General features: G+C 35.5%; 3 protein-coding genes across 3 annotated transcripts; all 3 read right to left on the reverse strand.

Annotated features, from left to right (window-relative positions):
- Positions 1-5770: 5770 nt before the first annotated feature.
- On the reverse strand, positions 5771-7120 carry LOC129752567 (UDP-glucosyltransferase 2-like). The gene is made up of 2 exons (XM_055748342.1): positions 7017-7120; positions 5771-6950 (listed from the first exon to the last, which is right to left on the reverse strand). The coding sequence occupies exons 1-2, from the start codon at positions 7118-7120 to the stop codon at positions 5771-5773; spliced, it is 1284 nt and encodes a 427-aa protein (XP_055604317.1).
- Positions 7121-12871: 5751 nt separating this feature from the next.
- On the reverse strand, positions 12872-14036 carry LOC129756835 (uncharacterized). The gene is made up of 3 exons (XM_055753866.1): positions 13647-14036; positions 13363-13593; positions 12872-13308 (listed from the first exon to the last, which is right to left on the reverse strand). Exons 1-3 carry the CDS (start codon positions 13838-13840, stop codon positions 13272-13274), a joined length of 462 nt encoding a protein of 153 aa, XP_055609841.1. The 5' UTR covers positions 13841-14036; the 3' UTR covers positions 12872-13271.
- A 3637-nt stretch (positions 14037-17673) lies between these two features.
- Positions 17674-19059, reverse strand: LOC129757094 (uncharacterized). Its single transcript, XM_055754225.1, has 3 exons — positions 18670-19059; positions 18386-18616; positions 17674-18331 (listed from the first exon to the last, which is right to left on the reverse strand). Exons 1-3 carry the CDS (start codon positions 18861-18863, stop codon positions 18295-18297), a joined length of 462 nt encoding a protein of 153 aa, XP_055610200.1. The 5' UTR covers positions 18864-19059; the 3' UTR covers positions 17674-18294.
- Positions 19060-19737: the final 678 nt, after the last annotated feature.

Consider the following 19737-nt stretch of genomic DNA (forward strand, 5'->3'; position numbering starts at 1 on the left):
TTTAAAAACTTATTTCCGAAAACATGGTTTTAAATTGTTTTGTTTATTTTCCATACATTTACCGAACATTTGTAATTTTCTTTCGAACGCACAAGTATGAGGATATAATTATAAAAATCTAAGAAACTCACCAAATTTGATTTGTATCATAGAGAATCTTTGGGCATTATTTACTCAAAATCGATCATTTTTGCACTTACATACACGTCTTTAGTTTTGAGGGCCTCATATAATTGCACCAGAAAGTATTTCGTCACTGAATAAAAAAATGAATTAAAATGAATTAAAATTACGATTTTCAAGTTATCAAAGTTTTACGGTATTTGACACATTATCTGTGAATTCCATAACAAATTTTTCAATGTTTTCCGATTGGGATTTGGTGACTACATATCATTGGTATAAATAGCATTCAAGCGGACTCTAGTTTTAACATTGAGGAGTTTGAATAGCCTCAGGAAGATAGTTAGACCGTATCAAAATCATTTTAAACTCGTAAAAAAAATCACCAAATCATATCAACAACATTTAAACAATAATTTACATCAACTTCAACCATTCGTAAATTGAATTCTATTTTTACAACTTTGTTCATCCATCCAAATTTAATAACCTATTCAAGTATTATAAAATATCTAAAGTTTGCTGTGAAAATTTTTGCACAGCAGCTATTTTTTGCTAAGCTTTATGAAAATAAAACCAACTCCAAATATATTTTAGTTGGCATCTTGCTTTGTATTTATGTACAAGTATATCAATAATGAAAAACTAAACAGAATTTACAGTTCGGTAGTAGAATTCAACTAGAATTGATTTGGTACTGACAAATCTCTCAGAAGATTTTTTTTCTCCAAATTTTAAACTTACAAAAAGTGCAATAATTATCAAAGAATCAAATTCGTATTCATCAGTGTTCGGCATCGCTAACTGAAAACTTAGCGCCGCTAATTAAATCGCTAACTCATACAAAGTTAGCGATCGCTAATTAAATACGCTAAAACTGTCAAAAAAGTTATCGCTTTGAGCTTAAAGCGCTAATCGCTAATCGCTAACTGTTTACCAACATTAAGACCGGAACAAATATCAAATTTTTCTTTAGTCACGCACTTCCCCCTTTCGATTTTTCCAAATCCTCAAGGAGGAATTGTTGAAGTTTCAAGTATTTGATTTAAAATTAAATAAATTGATCGTATTTTCATAAAATTATATGAGCCAAACCAAAACTGTCAAAGATAGGAGTTTTAACGAGTCTCTGTGTTCTATAAATTAAAACAAACAATTTTCGAACAATTAAAGAAAGAGCAAAAGAACAGAATGTGGATAATGGGAGCTACAGTTGCGTTCAAAAAAGAATGAAATCGCTTGAAGCTGCGTACCCACTTCCAACTTTGACAAGCTGCCATTTCACTCACTGTTGATATTTTTTCATGAAAATTTCACACAATCTAGTTCAACTATCCAACTAACATTGCACAAAATTTGAAGTCTTTACATCGACGGGAAACAAAGATACAGCTATTCCCGTAAAAAAAGGAAATTTGAAGTTGCTTCACTAAATTGGCTGTATCTTTGACAATTTTCATTGAAAAATCTTGAAATTTGGTCAAAAGATGTGAAAATGTTTGATCTAATACTAGGCGAAGTTTCGTCAAAATCGATGAACGTGATCAAAAATGGTGCCGGGTTGAAAATGAGGTTCATTATCGCCCAGCAGACGATTTCATTCTTTTTTGGACGGATGTTTATATGAAAATATTCGAAATCCATATATTCTTGGTATTTTCTATCACAAAACCAAAATTTATCACAAAGAATGTTGTAAATTGATAGGAACTTTATTTTTCCTTTGTTTAGAAACAGAAATTGTTCCAACAGAACTGGTATTGAAACACAAGAGCTAATAGAATATTCGCTTAAATTGTAGATCAAATTTGTTCATCGGTATAATTAGCAGCTCATATCTGAAGCTCTGTTCTTCATATTTTGAACTCTGTTGAAACATTTTCTCTTTCGAAACAAAGAACGAATAAAGCTTTTAGCAATTAACATTCTTTGTGATAATTTTTGGTTTTGTGAAAGAAAATACCAAGAATATATGGATTACGCTGATTTCCATATAAACATCCGTCCAAAAAAGAATGAAATCGTCTGCTGGGCGATAATGAACCTCATTTTCAACCCGGCACCATTTTTGATCACGTTCATCGATTTTGACGAACTTTGGCCTGGTATTAGATCAAACATTTTCACATCTTTTGACCAAATTTCAAGATTTTTCAATGAAAATTATCAAAGATACGGCCAATTTAGTGAAGCAACTCCAAATTTCCCTTTTTTACGGGAATAGCTGTATCTTTGTTTCCCGTCAATGTAAAGACTTCAAATTTTGTGCAAGGTTAGTTGGATAGTTGAACTAGATTGTGTGAAATTTTCATGAAAAAATATCAACCGTGAGAGAAATGGTAGCTTGTCAAAGTTGGAAGTTGGTGCGCAGCTTCAAGCGATTTCATTCTTTTTTGAACGCTACTGTATATCTCTCTTTTTTTAATGTAAATTTTGGATTCATTGGTTTTGTGCAAAGTAGATAGTATGAAATTTTGTTGCAAATAATCTTCTGTGCAATTATATTTTTTTTGTTTCGGCATTATTTTACATAATCCTCATTTAAAATCTTTAACCTGTTTTCCCCTTTTTCACATTTGCAGGAGCATTGTCAAACGTGAACAATTATACAATTTCTATTTAAACTTAAAACGAATGCTACAATAGTGATTTTACCTTATTTTTATATGAACTGATCTGTAAAATCTCTAAAAAACTGTATTGTAAAAAGTAAATAGTTCAACCACTTGAATACAAATGCTAATGAAGAGATATTGAAAATAGTTTTATATTGTTTAACACCTTTTATTGTTATCTTCTTCTGTAAAAGTTGCTAAAAAAAGTGCTTGAAGAGAGAAAAATGACACTAAATACATCTTTTCTCTAACTCTAGTACGCATTCCTCCAGTAAATCCAATTAAACAATCAGAATGATGCACAATGTAACTTTGACTTGACTAATGAAAAAAAGTTTATTCTATCACTAAGAATTCGAGAGATTTATACAAATATATGGGAGTTAGCGATCTTCAATTACTGGAACCAAAAAATAGCGGAACTTTTCAATTCGCTAAATCAATCCAAACTTAGCGAAAAAATTAAACCGCTAACAAAAAGTTAGCGGACTAACTAGCGAATAGGCGGATTAGCGCTTTTGTGCCGAACACTGAAATTTTCGATTGATTTTGCATATAAAGTAAACAAAATCGGTACACATCTGACAATCTGGCAAGCTTAGCTTTGTCTTATAGAAATTAGATATTCTATATTATAAATTTCTATCAACAAGTGAAACTTTTTTTTTTTAAACTGTAGTAGAATTGTGGCCCTGGAATAAGATTCCGAGGTTTTGACTTGAGTTCTAAATAAGTCACGATTTTTACTATTAAATCGTTTAAAAAGTTCATCAAAATTATTGAATTAAGATTAAGATTAAGAATTTGAAATTTTGGGAAGAACATTTCGCTTGGTATTCTTGGAACCTCATTTAAATTCTAGTTTTGGCCCTGATTGTAACTTTGATTTTCAATGTTGTATTATTTATAACTTGTCATTCTGGATAAAATCTGATTTATGGTTTTTAATTTTAATCAATTTATATCTCCTTGGAATATAAGTTCAATTTTTTTGTTTTTTTTTTTAAATTTTGGAATCTAAGTCCGAAATATAGATTTTTAATTTTCCATTTGTTGATAAATAACGATGATTGTACGGTATGGTTTAACAATTATTGAGATACCAGAACTGCCTTCTACGCAGACATAATGGCTATTTGAAGGCAATAAGTTGAACTCATTACGTAATCTCTGAGATGGCATATGGAAAAAATCGATTCTTAGGGCCCTCCCGAGAAAAAATTGCCCCCACCCACCGGATGACTTAATCCGGTCCTGGTGTTAAAGAAATCAGATATCTATTTGGGATTCTATCTGAAATTTAAAAGTCCCGCCTTAAGTGGGATTTACTAAAATTGTCATAAAACCGTACTAAATAGTTATTTAAAAAAATTGTTTGACTTACGCGAGCCATTCGCTATAGCTAAGAGAAGCTTAAAAATAAATAAAAACGAGAAAATGGCCCGTTTTACCATTTTTTTTTTATTTTCGAAGTCCCAGGAAAAAAAATTTCATACAGCGTTTTGTTCTGAAAAAAGCCTTCAATGTAGCAAAAATACTGGATTGATTATTTGAAAACAAAAATTAACCGAAGTTCGTTAAAATTTATGCCGCAGCCCGTGGCGTAGAGGAGAGCCTTCTAGTCTTTAAGCCAACGGTCATGAGATCGAATCCCAGTCACAGCATACATAGTACACTTACTGTGGGTTGGTGGTTTTAGCATTTGTAAGATGCTAGAAACCATATCCTCAAAAGATGTACGCTTAGAGTAAAATGCAAGGAATCTCTTCGAGGATACATCAAGTTTCATTGAGATCCTGCATGTGCTTGCTATGCTAATGCTATGCTAATGCTATGCTAATGCTATGCTAATGCTATGCTAATGCTATGCTAATGCTATGCTAATGCTATGCTAATGCTATGCTAATGCTATGCTAATGCTATGCTAATGCTATGCTAATGCTATGCTAATGCTATGCTAATGCTATGCTAATGCTATGCTAATGCTATGCTAATGCTATGCTAATGCTATGCTAATGCTATGCTAATGCTATGCTAATGCTATGCTAATGCTATGCTAATGCTATGCTAATGCTATGCTAATGCTATGCTAATGCTATGCTAATGCTATGCTAATGCTATGCTAATGCTATGCTAATGCTATGCTAATGCTATGCTAATGCTATGCTAATGCTATGCTAATGCTATGCTAATGCTATGCTAATGCTATGCTAATGCTATGCTAATGCTATGCTATGCTAATGCTATGCTAATGCTATGCTAATTCTATGCTAATGCTATGCTAATGCTATGCTAATGCTATGCTAATGCTATGCTAATGCTATGCTAATGCTATGCTAATGCTATGCTAATGCTATGCTAATGCTATGCTAATGCTATGCTAATGCTATGCTAATACTATGCTAATGCTATGCTAATGCTATGCTAATGCTATGCTAATGCTATGCTAATGCTATGCTAATGCTATGCTAATGCTATGCTAATGCTATGCTAATGCTATGCTAATGCTATGCTAATGCTATGCTAACGCTATGCTAATGCTATGCTAATGCTATGCTAATGCTATGCTGATGCTATTTTCGAGGAGATTAGTAAGAAGAATTTGTCATTACATTTTAAAAGACATTTTATAAATATGTGAACTCTCTTAGGTCATGAATTAGAATAAAACAAACAGAAATCGGTACTTCTGAAATTTACTCGGATTTAGATTTATGAGTTTTTCTACTCTTACAGAGAACCATTCTAACAACTATCACAAAAAGTTTGAAAACCGCAACAAGTGCAATGATTATCGGAATAATCACATCGAAGGAATATTTCACAAACCAATTGAGATGGACGGCATTCGACTGAAGAATTCGCGTTTCCGGGTTGCGCAGTACCCACTCCACCCACCAGATGGCACGCTGCAGAGGATGCTCCGGCTGATCCCGAAACACCTTCGATAGGTGGGCCATCTTCTTGCGATAGCTGTGAAAGAATTTTTAAATTTTAAAACTTTTTATTTCACTGATTTCAATTCAATCGCCTTACGATGGATTCGAGGTAATGGTTTCGATGGCCTCGGCTAGATCTTTGGTATTGAGCTTGTCGATGGATAATCTTATTCCAACTCCCTGTTGGACACAGTAGTTAATGTTTTTGTTCTGATCCGCAAAGATTGGGAACCCTATCAGAGGGACCCCATACCAAATCGCTTCTTGGGTGCTCAAAAGTCCACTGTGGGTGATGAACAGTTTTATGTTCGGGTGTGCGAGGATATCATTTTGAGGCATCCACTTCCGGATATAGACGTTTGGCGGGATTTCGATCGGAAGTTTATCCGATTCGAACTTCCAAAGAAATTTGAACTGGGGAAATTTGGCCATCGCATTGACAATGGCGACGATTCGTTCTTTTCCGAGAGAATCACTTCGAACGTTTGTCCCTAGAGAAAACAGGATGGCGCCATTTTCGGCGCTCTCGATTACCGTTTTCAAATCTACCGGAAGTTCTTTCGGGGAGCTTATTTGCATTCCTCCTACGGAGATCAGATTGGGCATGGCTGATTCAGAGTACTGAATTACGGGATTGGAGTTCAAAAGAACTACTCGAGCATTTTTGTCCAAATCTGCAACATAAGGAATATCTGGCATAATCTGACGAATCAAACCATCCATGGTCGGTTCTGTGTGATAGGTTCGTAGTAGCTCCTCGTAATGGCTGTATAAGAAATTCATGAAGCGCTGCTTGTAGTTCATATTCTCTGGCACATCGTACTCGTGATTCGGGATACTACCCGGATAAGAATAAGCTCCGGTTATCGAGGTGGAAAGTGTCAGTCCATGAAATCCGGTAGCCAAAACCAATGGTGGATATTTGAATTTATGTTGAGCCACAGGCGAAAGGCATGGCCCCTGTAGGAAGTCGCTGATGATCAAATCAAACTTGAAATCATCCGGGTACGCAAGCAACTGCTCCAGCCCCTTCGAGTTCAAAGAAGCTAAGCAACCCCCGATACAAAAATCACTGAAAGCAGTCAGCATGTCGTAAGTTGTAAACTTGGTCATTTCCAAGTAATCTATTATATCATCAGAATCAGTCATAAACTCGTAGACGCCCTCGATTTGTATGAAGCTAACATTGGGCGGCGCCTTATCGTCTATATCGACACTCAAAGCCGTCACGTTGTGACCTTTGGCCGCCAAACCGTACATCAGGGAACGATTCCTTCAATTGAAAACGTAAAAGAAGTGTCATAACATCATTGAATTTATAATAACAGATTTGACCTACCATATGAAGTGCGACGGTGAAGGAATTCCGTTGAGGTAAAGAATATTTGCCGCCCGAGAGGAATCGCACGCGAATAAAATCGTAAATACTAGCAAGAGCCACATGCTTTCGCGCAATCTATTCCGGCTGTTGAACGATGAGTGACTGAGCTATTTTGGCACCTTAGAAGCATTTTTACCTGTTCATCTTTAAAAAATTGATAATAACAACAATAACAAAACATAATGCAATTGATAACAATCTGATAAACTTTTCAGTAGCTTTGGTAGATAAGCATGTATGGTGCTGGTCAGGGAGCAGTAAATAATTTTAAAAAAAAGTTCACTTTTTGTGAACTGGGATTGGTTCTAAGTCTTATCGACAGGGGTTAGTTTAATGAGCCAGAGAGTCTTGACAACGAAACGTGAGATTCGAGATTGTGTTTATGTTTGTGATTACTTTTTTTTAACATGCAATGAACTTACCCATATTTTTTTTCATAAAATGTTTGCTGACGATGAATATAAAATTCAACGATTCTATGTATCTACACATAGGTATATAACATTTCTGTCTGTCTGTCTATCTGTCTACTTGTCTGTTCCTGGGGCGAAAAAAAGGAGGAGGGGGGCTTCCTTACATTTTTTTGCATAACTGAAGAACAAATCTGGCTTGGGGGGTTATTTGGTTACGAGAAATGTTTTAATGATTTTTTGAGACCCCTCACTTCTTCCAATAGTAGTAGGCAATCGCTAGTACCCAAATTTGAACCTTCAAGCGTCCCATAGAGCCGCAGACCCGTTGACCCGTAAGCAAATTGACCCACAGAAACGTTGACCCGCAGAGATGTTGTTCCGCAGTAATGATGTCCCGCAGTAAGTTGTCACGCAGTAAGTTGTCCCGCAGAGCGATCGCGCATATTGGCCCGCAGTGTTATTGTCCCGCAGAGTGGTCGCTCAGAGTTGTCCCGCAGTGTTGTTCCGCAGGGCTGTTATACCGCAGCGTTGATATCCTGCAGATCTGATGTGGTCCGATTCCAGTATCCGAGCATCCGTTCTATCACCGTTACCCGATGCGAAAAAAATCAGTCAGTCGTCCAAATGTGTTTTTGTAAAGAACTTCGATTTGAATTCAACTAGCCAAACTCTTGAAAATCTTACTAGGTACTGCAAATGTTCTCGAAAACAAGAAACCGTAACAAAAACAAAACTAGGGCTACCAATTATAAACCCGGTTTAATACACTTAACAGTGGATTTGAGCCTTTCTTTCAGATTGAAAACATTTTTGTTTTTATATGGAATAAATTGAAAAAAGTCCATCGTTTTAGATTCCGATTGCATTTCAAATGTTAAAGAATATTTTTTGAAACCAATGTGTTCTTTGAAAACAAATTATAATATGACTTTTATTGGAAAACGCTATTAAGGCATGATTTAGAGATTTTGGGTAGAAACGTTCAATTTTACTATTTTGAGATGTACATTTGAATATATCCAAATTTTTTATTGCAATATTTAATATCGATCGATGGATAATTTCTTCTTCAATATTTCCATCACTTGATTAAAAGCTACTGCAATGTCAATATACAAAAATATAGAATGAAGCATTTATTTAGTATTAAGTACTTGAATAATCTTAAAATATTCTCTGTAACTAAATCACTTAAACTCAGAGCTGCAAATTGTCAGTGTCAGACATCCATAATGTCATGCGTCATGCGATACTAAGTTTTGGTTAGCCATAAGCGACATAAGCTTTCAATGTTATGACCAAGTTGAAATCGACATTTTGATTACTGCGACATTTTTTGCTCACAGTAAAAGATTTCATTTTCCATATTGTTGCAAAAATTATTACATAAAATCCACTTCAACACAAACAAAAAAATTAAATATAGAAGCTGCCAAGTGTGGGATTCGAGCTAAATGCAACAACATTCACATTGATACCCGTCTGACTTTGTTGCATGGCCATTCTATTCATTGACGACTTTGATATATTTTTTTTGTTGACATTGACTACTAGTCGCTGGTCAGGATCGAATAGAATTGACTGAAAATTACCAGCCTAGCTTTAATTACATCTTTCGAATATTTACATTGAAAGATAACTTAAATCTTAACAGCAACCTGTTTCAATTCGAACATAAATTTCTTTTAGGTTTGAAAAATATCTAGTGTTAGGTGAAACTATTTTTTCTTTGTCTTGTGTTCAGCGAGCCATAGCCTACACAAATGGTTTGAGCAAATTCGATGATTCCTCGACGATTGTTTCATTCTATGCTCACCTACATACGATACAAACAAATTCCGCGCGAACACAAACGATTTCTGGCGAAAACAGCAACAGCAACATCGAAAAACCACCTCCCCCCCGGTTGGGGCTGAGTGCCTGAAGTTTGTAAAAACAGCACCATACACCATGCCACAGAGGGTGGTTCGTATAAAATATTTCGATCCCGACCGATTTTACTTAAACCGTTTGCGCTATCATTCAAGCAGTGCCATACACGACGCAAATCGTGTTCACAGCGACAGAATTCCATCGCATTTGCACATATGTGGTGTAGTCTATGGCTCGCTTTAGACTTCCGACACCCACTTTAACACTTTCCACAAGTTCAGACTTCCGGTATTTCACCGGGGAAGCACTCGCTGATTTACCACCAGCAGGTGGCCACGCCAAATCGCGGCGCAGCATTCTCTCCCACTTGTGGGTCCCGCAGACAACAAACTGCCTGACACGTGCACTGAAACAGAGTGCTCACCCATTAACCGTTTTCAACAATATTAGCAAGCCACAACAACACAGTCAGACACATTCGTTCTGACTGCGCGGTCGTCGGCCGCACCAAAAAAGAGCCTCAACTGTAGCTACCATTGCTACCAGTTACCCGAAGCCTAGTAAGAATTGACTAGGGAGAGGAGCAGCGGTGGCAGCTTTGGGCCATACAGTGGACCAGGGGCAAACGTTTATCATTCACCCCAACGTGACATGAGATTTTCATATGTATTGACAATAAGACAACATGATGCATAAGTGATTGCTGTACAGTGTCAGTTTACTGCCCGCAACATTACCGACATACGCGAGCATGTGATATCTGTCCGAAACATTATAAATCCGGACTGCAAAGCTTAATTTGGACTTGCGAGCCGTACAAAGTAACATCTTTATTCTCGCAAGCGAAAGCTTCGTTGATCAAAATACCCGTTATAGATTGAGTTTTCAATGAATCTATTTCGATTACACGATTTGAAAAGTGAAACCAATCATTTGAATTTGGTAATGCAAGATAAAAAGGAAAATAATGCCTCATTTTAAAAACAAAATCTGTACTCTAAAATACTTGTCTGAATATGAATCCCTATCATTTCAGCCATAAATAACTCAACATAAAATTTTTTGAACTGAGTCCATGACCTTGTAATATATATTTTATAAATTTAAATTCTCAATAAATATCATAAATCTGAATCAGGATGTCTCAGTTTGAAAATATATATGTACATTTTGAATTTCGAACGTGAAATTTATTTATATTTTATTTATTAAAACCTCAAATTTAAATCATGAATTCCAAATCGAAAATCGGAATTCTAATCTTGCATTTGAATATGAATTCGGGACTGAATAATGATTGAATTCAAACTGTTATACTGATTCTATTAAGATGCTGTATTTTGAATTCCAATTCTGAATTGTCAATATGAATTATGAATTTCATTCTAAATATGAATTTAAATTTTGTGTCTGGATTCTAAATGCGTTTCACGTAATGTTGAGTTAAGCAAATAATTGCATAATAATTTCTGAATCTCATTTTATTTGAAAACTGCATCTCAATTCTGAATTTAAATTATGTATCTTAATCATAAATATGAATCTTAATACTGGATATAAATTCTGATTCTGAAAACACACATTGTTTTCTTGAATAATTACTTTATCACCTCTATTTGTTTCGCTTCGTTTTTGACTTCTCGGAAATTGTAAAAAATAAAATATTTGACATTTGACTAGAAGTATTATAAGTAATAAGTTGTTTCGAAACTAAACGAAAATAGATGTTTTCTGAATGATCCCTTTGAAACTGGGATAGAATTTGGTTGATTATTTACACTAATGAATTGTGGTGGTAGGCCTGGTTGGTCTGTACATATTCTTAAATACCGGTCATAAAAAAACATAAGACGAATATGAAATTTAAGAATACAATATTAAAAAAGGTCCCCAACCATGTGTTACAAATAATTCAACGATTTCTTTGGGTATTCTCTGGAGTAAAGAAAGTAAGAATATAGAAAAAAAATGATTGTAACATAGGGTTTAAAATTGAAAATAAAAATGTCCAAACTTGTTTAATGTTATTTTAGTAGTTAATATTTTTGCCATATAAAAAAATTGTTTCTTTTGGCATTTTTATGAATTTTATCATTTTTTGTCTAAGATTCAATTTTTGTTATTTTTGTCATAATGGTAATTTTTTGTAATTATTGTTATTATTCATTTTGGTCAGTTTTGACGTTTTGGTTATTTTTTTTTATCCATGCTTATTTTCAGTTTTCGTTGAATCATTTTATTTATTTTAGTCTATTTTGTCATTTTTGTAAATTTTGTGACACGCAATTTTACTTAAACTGTTTTCCATTTTTTTCAAAACTGGCGAAAATTAGTAAACAATTTTAAAATACGACATAAATATAGCTCGTAAGTGATGCAAGTGGTAAATTGCCAAATAAAAACTCATAGACTGTACTTCGCACTTATATAGATTTTAGAAAACGGTCATTTGATTAGTTTAAAAAATTTATATAATTTCTAGATTTTTTCAATCCAACAACTTATTACGTACATTAAACTAACAAAATTTATGTATAACCATGAAATGTATCTGATTGGAAATATTCATGCATATGTTTTGTCTTGACATTCAAAAGCGAGTATGTTATAACCAAGACAACATCTAAATTTTAAAATGGAAAATTGCTTGTGATGCGAATCTTCTTGCTATCATTAAAAAAATTAGTTACCGAACGGTTTAAGTAATGTTACTTTTGAGAACTGCTAAGACTCTTGGATAAATAGTTTACTTTAGGTGAACGCTTTTCAATCTTTTAGCTGTTCTAAGTTTTTTGATATACAACGATTGGACATGACGTACTGTTTGAAATTTTTTACATTATAATACACTACTTGAAGTCGGTTTAAGGTTGAAAAACCATAATAGTCATAATATATATCAAATACAACGATTCTCATATTTTTGTAAAATTTCTTTTTAATTTCATTTTAAAATGTGTAAATTATTATACTCTTCAAATTTAACAGGATTCTTCCTGTGCTGGAGCTACAAATACAACATGTCCACCCGAATCCGATATCTGAGGACCACTCTCCAAACCGAGGTACAAATCTTCGAACCGTCCGGATCGATCGAAATGTCGAGTGCTGGAGCATCCTTTTTCGTTGTATCGCCGGGAGGTCCTATATCTGGCTCGTGTTTCTCGGAGATCGAACATTCAACATGAACTTCTTCGGCAGCCCCATGGCAGCAAATATTCAGACAAATTCAGTGCCCTGGTGACACAACTTTCCTGACGACGATAAGTTTTTGCGGTAAGCTGTCAAAACAATCGGGTCGTTTCAGGACCGAAGTCGATTAGATTTTCTACCAAAATTTGACGTTTTTCCGATAAAAATCTGATGGTTTTCCTATCGAAATCGGACAAAAAATCCGATCGCTTTGCCCTGTTGTTTTTGTTGCTTTTTTGCCCTGATGTTTATTTTTATTCGGATTCCAAATTTTTGGAAATAAAACAAAAAAAAAATTCTATGGATATTTTTAATAAATTTTGGATGCCATAATATACAATAATAAAAAAATGGTGTTCGAAATTCTGATAGGATTTGCCCTATGGGGCAGATGATCGGCTGCTTAAAACACCAAAAATTCGCCATCTGTGAATGAGAGCCCCTGAGAGCCGTGAAACGGGATCTGTAGCGCATGTAGGGAGTTCTCCTCGATATTTTTGCGTCCGGAGATGGTATGAAGGTGTCATGAACAGGCTTCGTCGATGATGTGCAGAAGCAGCCTAAAGAAGTCGGATTTGCTCTTGACTTGTAGAAGAATGTGGAAACCGGGTAGGGAGTTTTCTTCACAATTGTCCCCCGCGGCAGTCCACTTTGAGCGGCCGAATTTCCTCAAACAAGTCCAACACTTGCCGATGATGACTCGGTGGCCCAAGTGCTCGATAGTTCGTCAACACATTCAGCTGCTTGGTGATGTCCAGTTCCCCCAAGAGATCCTACAAAAAAAATAGCTAAAAATAACAAAACACAAAAATAAATCATAAACCTACCTCCAAGGCAAACACTCCTGCAGCAACTCGATGTTAGCTTCCTTGCACTGCAGCCACTCTGCGCTCCAAACAAACGGAGCCTGTTTTTGATGCTGCTCCTGTAGTTTCTGACCACATTCAAGGTCATCTTTCGAAAATGTTAGTGCTTCGCTTTCCAAACACTCGAGAAAATCCTGACGGATTTTACAGCCGGGGCCGATAGTCGCTCTTGGGCTGGGGAGATGGGCTGGCCTGCAAAAAAATTGCTCAAAATAACAAAACACAAAAATAAATCATAAACCTACCTCAAAGGCTTGATCAAGCAGCAAATGCGCAGTTGATCGTGTAGTTGAACTCCCCCGGTAGCTGCAAACCGATAAGGCCAAACCCAAGCTGATTGGGGGTGTTTTGCTGCGGCAAACACTCCTGCAGCAGCTCGATGATGGCTTCCTTGCACTGCAGTCACTCTGCATCTCCAAACAAACGGAACCAGTTTCATGGTACTGCTGATGCTGTAGTATCTTTCGAGGTTAGCAGCGGACCGTTCTTCAGTGCTGTCGACAGTTTCCTACGGTTCCAAAGAGGATTTCAGCCGCGCACGCACGCACCTGCCGACCGAACCGAACGATGAGAAAAAAACATTGCGAAAACGTTTCGAATCGTTTTCGTTTGACAGTCCCGTCCAGTGATGTCAACCTTCCAGACTTTTTGAACTTTCGTCAGTTGGCAGATGGCATCTATGGTCCCGTCAAGTAAAATAGACACCGCGGAGTAAAAAAATAAGGATTTTCCAGGACACTTCTAGATTCATGAAAATAATATGCAGTCTAGTATGTATTGCACAGTTAAAGGCGAAATATAAGTGCTGTAACTGCGCTTATTTATGTTATAACGGTGAGCAGACTCTAGGCTGACATGCAATTCGTTTCGGAAAACATCGTTCAAATATCATCGGAAACGAAAATTACCATCGGTTGAATGGATTTAACTATTATAAAGATTTTGTCGATGTCCTCATAGTTAAACTATAATTTTGATAATATTTGGGATGTATTTTTCTTAATCAGGACAATTCAGGACATTTTATAGATCAATTTTCAAAAATCAGAACAATTCGAGAGTATTTGAAAAAACAGGACGACCTTTCGAAAATCAGGACACTTGGCACTTCTGGTACAGGCACGCAATCAAAACATGCAAACGAAGACCGTCAATAACAGTGGTGCCTAGTCTAACGATTTTTCAATATTTGTACAGCATTTGTACAGTTCTGAATGTGTTCAATTCTTAGTTGAATGTTGGGTTGATTCAATTTGCGGGTTTACTAGAACAATATAAATGAAAATCTAAAACAGTTTCACGTATTATTCAGTCTAAGCGAACATATTACAGAAAAGATACAAGTGTTTTTATTTGCTGTTTTTGTCATTTTAGCTTTATATAATTTTTCGTCAATTTTGTTATTTCGGTTAGTTTTAGTCGATTTTGAAGTTTTAAAATTATTCTCATTCTGTAGTAATTTAGATGAAAATTTTTAATTCTTGTAAATTTTGATATTTTTTTCATATTGATCATTTTCGTAAATTTTACCTTATTCTTGTAATTTTTCAATTTTTTCTTTGTCCTAATTTTTCTAAAACTTTCGAATTTTCCAGATTTTTTAAAATTTGTTTTCAAAATGTACTGAACTGTCCTGATTGTCAAAAAAAATCTCAAATCTCAAGTTTTTGGATTTTAATCTGAATTCTGAAACTCACTATTGGACCCGATTTTTTTTTAAATTAAATTCAAAATCAGAAATACTTTAATCCAAAAAATTCAACAGCTTGAATTAACGCGTCTGTACAAAAAAATCACTTTAGACTTTAAAACAGATGATAAAATTAAATTGGGTGAAACTTTTTGTTGATGCATTTTCGTTGGAACAAGTTTTAACGTGAAATTACGCCTATTTAAAATGGGGTTATTTTTTTATTCGGGTAGGGCCAATAGATAGCGTCGATTTTTAAAATAGAATTTAATTAGATGTTCCGAAATTTCAAAAGCATTTTTTTTTGTTCCGAGCTAACTGATAGTTGCGCCCTTATGAAATGTTACGCTAGGTTTGTTTACATTTGGCGCGTTCGCCCTTTACCAAACTTACTACAAAATTATCTGACAGATTCCCGCTTGCGTCGTAGTATTGAAGCCCGCCATCGCTGCAGAAGCATGCGGTGTTGAACCCTACACCCATCGATTGAATACGGCAAGTTCGGGGTCGTACCCCTTTTTGTAATCCATATTGCCATTATATGATTTAGGAGCTTCGGCCCTAATATTTTTGAAACCGGTTCGGTTAACACTGAACTGGTACACAATATAATTTTATCTTCTATGCTAGAAATTTCATTCATCTTTTCTACTCCTTCCTCCCGCTCGTTGTGTCGTCATGTTGACATCATGAGTGGGAGTGGAGGTTGTAACTTTTACCACTATACACAGCGGGCGCGCCCATCGTGTATATGACGTCATATATAATTTGACGTCATATATACGATAATCTTGATTTTAGTGATTGCTGGTTGTGGCTAGCAAGCCAAATTGACACGTTTTTTGGAGTGATGATTTGATGATAATTACTATGAAAATTTATTTTTCAAACTATTTTGTTTTTTTTTCTTTCTTTTATAGATTGTAGAAGAAAAAAAATCAAATTTTTCAAGATAAAAATCATTTTAATTGTACTGCCCAGTTTCGCAAAAACGTGCAGAAAAGGTTTTCAAAAAATCACACCAATACACACAAATACACAGACATCGTCTGAACTCGACGAGCTGATTCGATAGGTACCTATAAAGGTATATCTAAGACCCATAATTAATGATCTCCAAAATCGACCGATAACTATACCTTTCTGAAAGAAAGGCAAAAAGGTCCCCAACCATGTGTTACAAATAATTCAACGATTTCTTTGGGTATTCTCTGGAGTAAAGAAAGTAAGAATATAGAAAAAAAATGATTGTAACATAGGGTTTAAAATTGAAAATAAAAATGTCCAAACTTGTTTAATGTTATTTTAGTAGTTAATATTTTTGCCATATAAAAAAATTGTTTCTTTTGGCATTTTTATGAATTTTATCATTTTTTGTCTAAGATTCAATTTTTGTTATTTTTGTCATAATGGTAATTTTTTGTAATTATTGTTATTATTCATTTTGGTCAGTTTTGACGTTTTGGTTATTTTTTTTTATCCATGCTTATTTTCAGTTTTCGTTGAATCATTTTATTTATTTTAGTCTATTTTGTCATTTTTGTAAATTTTGTGACACGCAATTTTACTTAAACTGTTTTCCATTTTTTTCAAAACTGGCGAAAATTAGTAAACAATTTTAAAATACGACATAAATATAGCTCGTAAGTGATGCAAGTGGTAAATTGCCAAATAAAAACTCATAGACTGTACTTCGCACTTATATAGATTTTAGAAAACGGTCATTTGATTAGTTTAAAAAATTTATATAATTTCTAGATTTTTTCAATCCAACAACTTATTACGTACATTAAACTAACAAAATTTATGTATAACCATGAAATGTATCTGATTGGAAATATTCATGCATATGTTTTGTCTTGACATTCAAAAGCGAGTATGTTATAACCAAGACAACATCTAAATTTTAAAATGGAAAATTGCTTGTGATGCGAATCTTCTTGCTATCATTAAAAAAATTAGTTACCGAACGGTTTAAGTAATGTTACTTTTGAGAACTGCTAAGACTCTTGGATAAATAGTTTACTTTAGGTGAACGCTTTTCAATCTTTTAGCTGTTCTAAGTTTTTTGATATACAACGATTGGACATGACGTACTGTTTGAAATTTTTTACATTATAATACACTACTTGAAGTCGGTTTAAGGTTGAAAAACCATAATAGTCATAATATATATCAAATACAACGATTCTCATATTTTTGTAAAATTTCTTTTTAATTTCATTTTAAAATGTGTAAATTATTATACTCTTCAAATTTAACAGGATTCTTCCTGTGCTGGAGCTACAAATACAACATGTCCACCCGAATCCGATATCTGAGGACCACTCTCCAAACCGAGGTACAAATCTTCGAACCGTCCGGATCGATCGAAATGTCGAGTGCTGGAGCATCCTTTTTCGTTGTATCGCCGGGAGGTCCTATATCTGGCTCGTGTTTCTCGGAGATCGAACATTCAACATGAACTTCTTCGGCAGCCCCATGGCAGCAAATATTCAGACAAATTCAGTGCCCTGGTGACACAACTTTCCTGACGACGATAAGTTTTTGCGGTAAGCTGTCAAAACAATCGGGTCGTTTCAGGACCGAAGTCGATTAGATTTTCTACCAAAATTTGACGTTTTTCCGATAAAAATCTGATGGTTTTCCTATCGAAATCGGACAAAAAATCCGATCGCTTTGCCCTGTTGTTTTTGTTGCTTTTTTGCCCTGATGTTTATTTTTATTCGGATTCCAAATTTTTGGAAATAAAACAAAAAAAAATTCTATGGATATTTTTAATAAATTTTGGATGCCATAATATACAATAATAAAAAAATGGTGTTCGAAATTCTGATAGGATTTGCCCTATGGGGCAGATGATCGGCTGCTTAAAACACCAAAAATTCGCCATCTGTGAATGAGAGCCCCTGAGAGCCGTGAAACGGGATCTGTAGCGCATGTAGGGAGTTCTCCTCGATATTTTTGCGTCCGGAGATGGTATGAAGGTGTCATGAACAGGCTTCGTCGATGATGTGCAGAAGCAGCCTAAAGAAGTCGGATTTGCTCTTGACTTGTAGAAGAATGTGGAAACCGGGTAGGGAGTTTTCTTCACAATTGTCCCCCGCGGCAGTCCACTTTGAGCGGCCGAATTTCCTCAAACAAGTCCAACACTTGCCGATGATGACTCGGTGGCCCAAGTGCTCGATAGTTCGTCAACACATTCAGCTGCTTGGTGATGTCCAGTTCCCCCAAGAGATCCTACAAAAAAAATAGCTAAAAATAACAAAACACAAAAATAAATCATAAACCTACCTCCAAGGCAAACACTCCTGCAGCAACTCGATGTTAGCTTCCTTGCACTGCAGCCACTCTGCGCTCCAAACAAACGGAGCCTGTTTTTGATGCTGCTCCTGTAGTTTCTGACCACATTCAAGGTCATCTTTCGAAAATGTTAGTGCTTCGCTTTCCAAACACTCGAGAAAATCCTGACGGATTTTACAGCCGGGGCCGATAGTCGCTCTTGGGCTGGGGAGATGGGCTGGCCTGCAAAAAAATTGCTCAAAATAACAAAACACAAAAATAAATCATAAACCTACCTCAAAGGCTTGATCAAGCAGCAAATGCGCAGTTGATCGTGTAGTTGAACTCCCCCGGTAGCTGCAAACCGATAAGGCCAAACCCAAGCTGATTGGGGGTGTTTTGCTGCGGCAAACACTCCTGCAGCAGCTCGATGATGGCTTCCTTGCACTGCAGTCACTCTGCATCTCCAAACAAACGGAACCAGTTTCATGGTACTGCTGATGCTGTAGTATCTTTCGAGGTTAGCAGCGGACCGTTCTTCAGTGCTGTCGACAGTTTCCTACGGTTCCAAAGAGGATTTCAGCCGCGCACGCACGCACCTGCCGACCGAACCGAACGATGAGAAAAAAACATTGCGAAAACGTTTCGAATCGTTTTCGTTTGACAGTCCCGTCCAGTGATGTCAACCTTCCAGACTTTTTGAACTTTCGTCAGTTGGCAGATGGCATCTATGGTCCCGTCAAGTAAAATAGACACCGCAGAGTAAAAAAATAAGGATTTTCCAGGACACTTCTAGATTCATGAAAATAATATGCAGTCTAGTATGTATTGCACAGTTAAAGGCGAAATATAAGTGCTGTAACTGCGCTTATTTATGTTATAACGGTGAGCAGACTCTAGGCTGACATGCAATTCGTTTCGGAAAACATCGTTCAAATATCATCGGAAACGAAAATTACCATCGGTTGAATGGATTTAACTATTATAAAGATTTTGTCGATGTCCTCATAGTTAAACTATAATTTTGATAATATTTGGGATGTATTTTTCTTAATCAGGACAATTCAGGACATTTTATAGATCAATTTTCAAAAATCAGAACAATTCGAGAGTATTTGAAAAAACAGGACGATCTTTCGAAAATCAGGACACTTGGCACTTCTGGTACAGGCACGCAATCAAAACATGCAAACGAAGACCGTCAATAACAGTGGTGCCTAGTCTAACGATTTTTCAATATTTGTACAGCATTTGTACAGTTCTGAATGTGTTCAATTCTTAGTTGAATGTTGGGTTGATTCAATTTGCGGGTTTACTAGAACAATATAAATGAAAATCTAAAACAGTTTCACGTATTATTCAGT

The sequence above is a fragment of the Uranotaenia lowii genome, chromosome 3, assembly GCF_029784155.1.
Source record: "Uranotaenia lowii strain MFRU-FL chromosome 3, ASM2978415v1, whole genome shotgun sequence".
Classification (NCBI taxonomy): Eukaryota; Metazoa; Arthropoda; class Insecta; order Diptera; family Culicidae; genus Uranotaenia; species Uranotaenia lowii.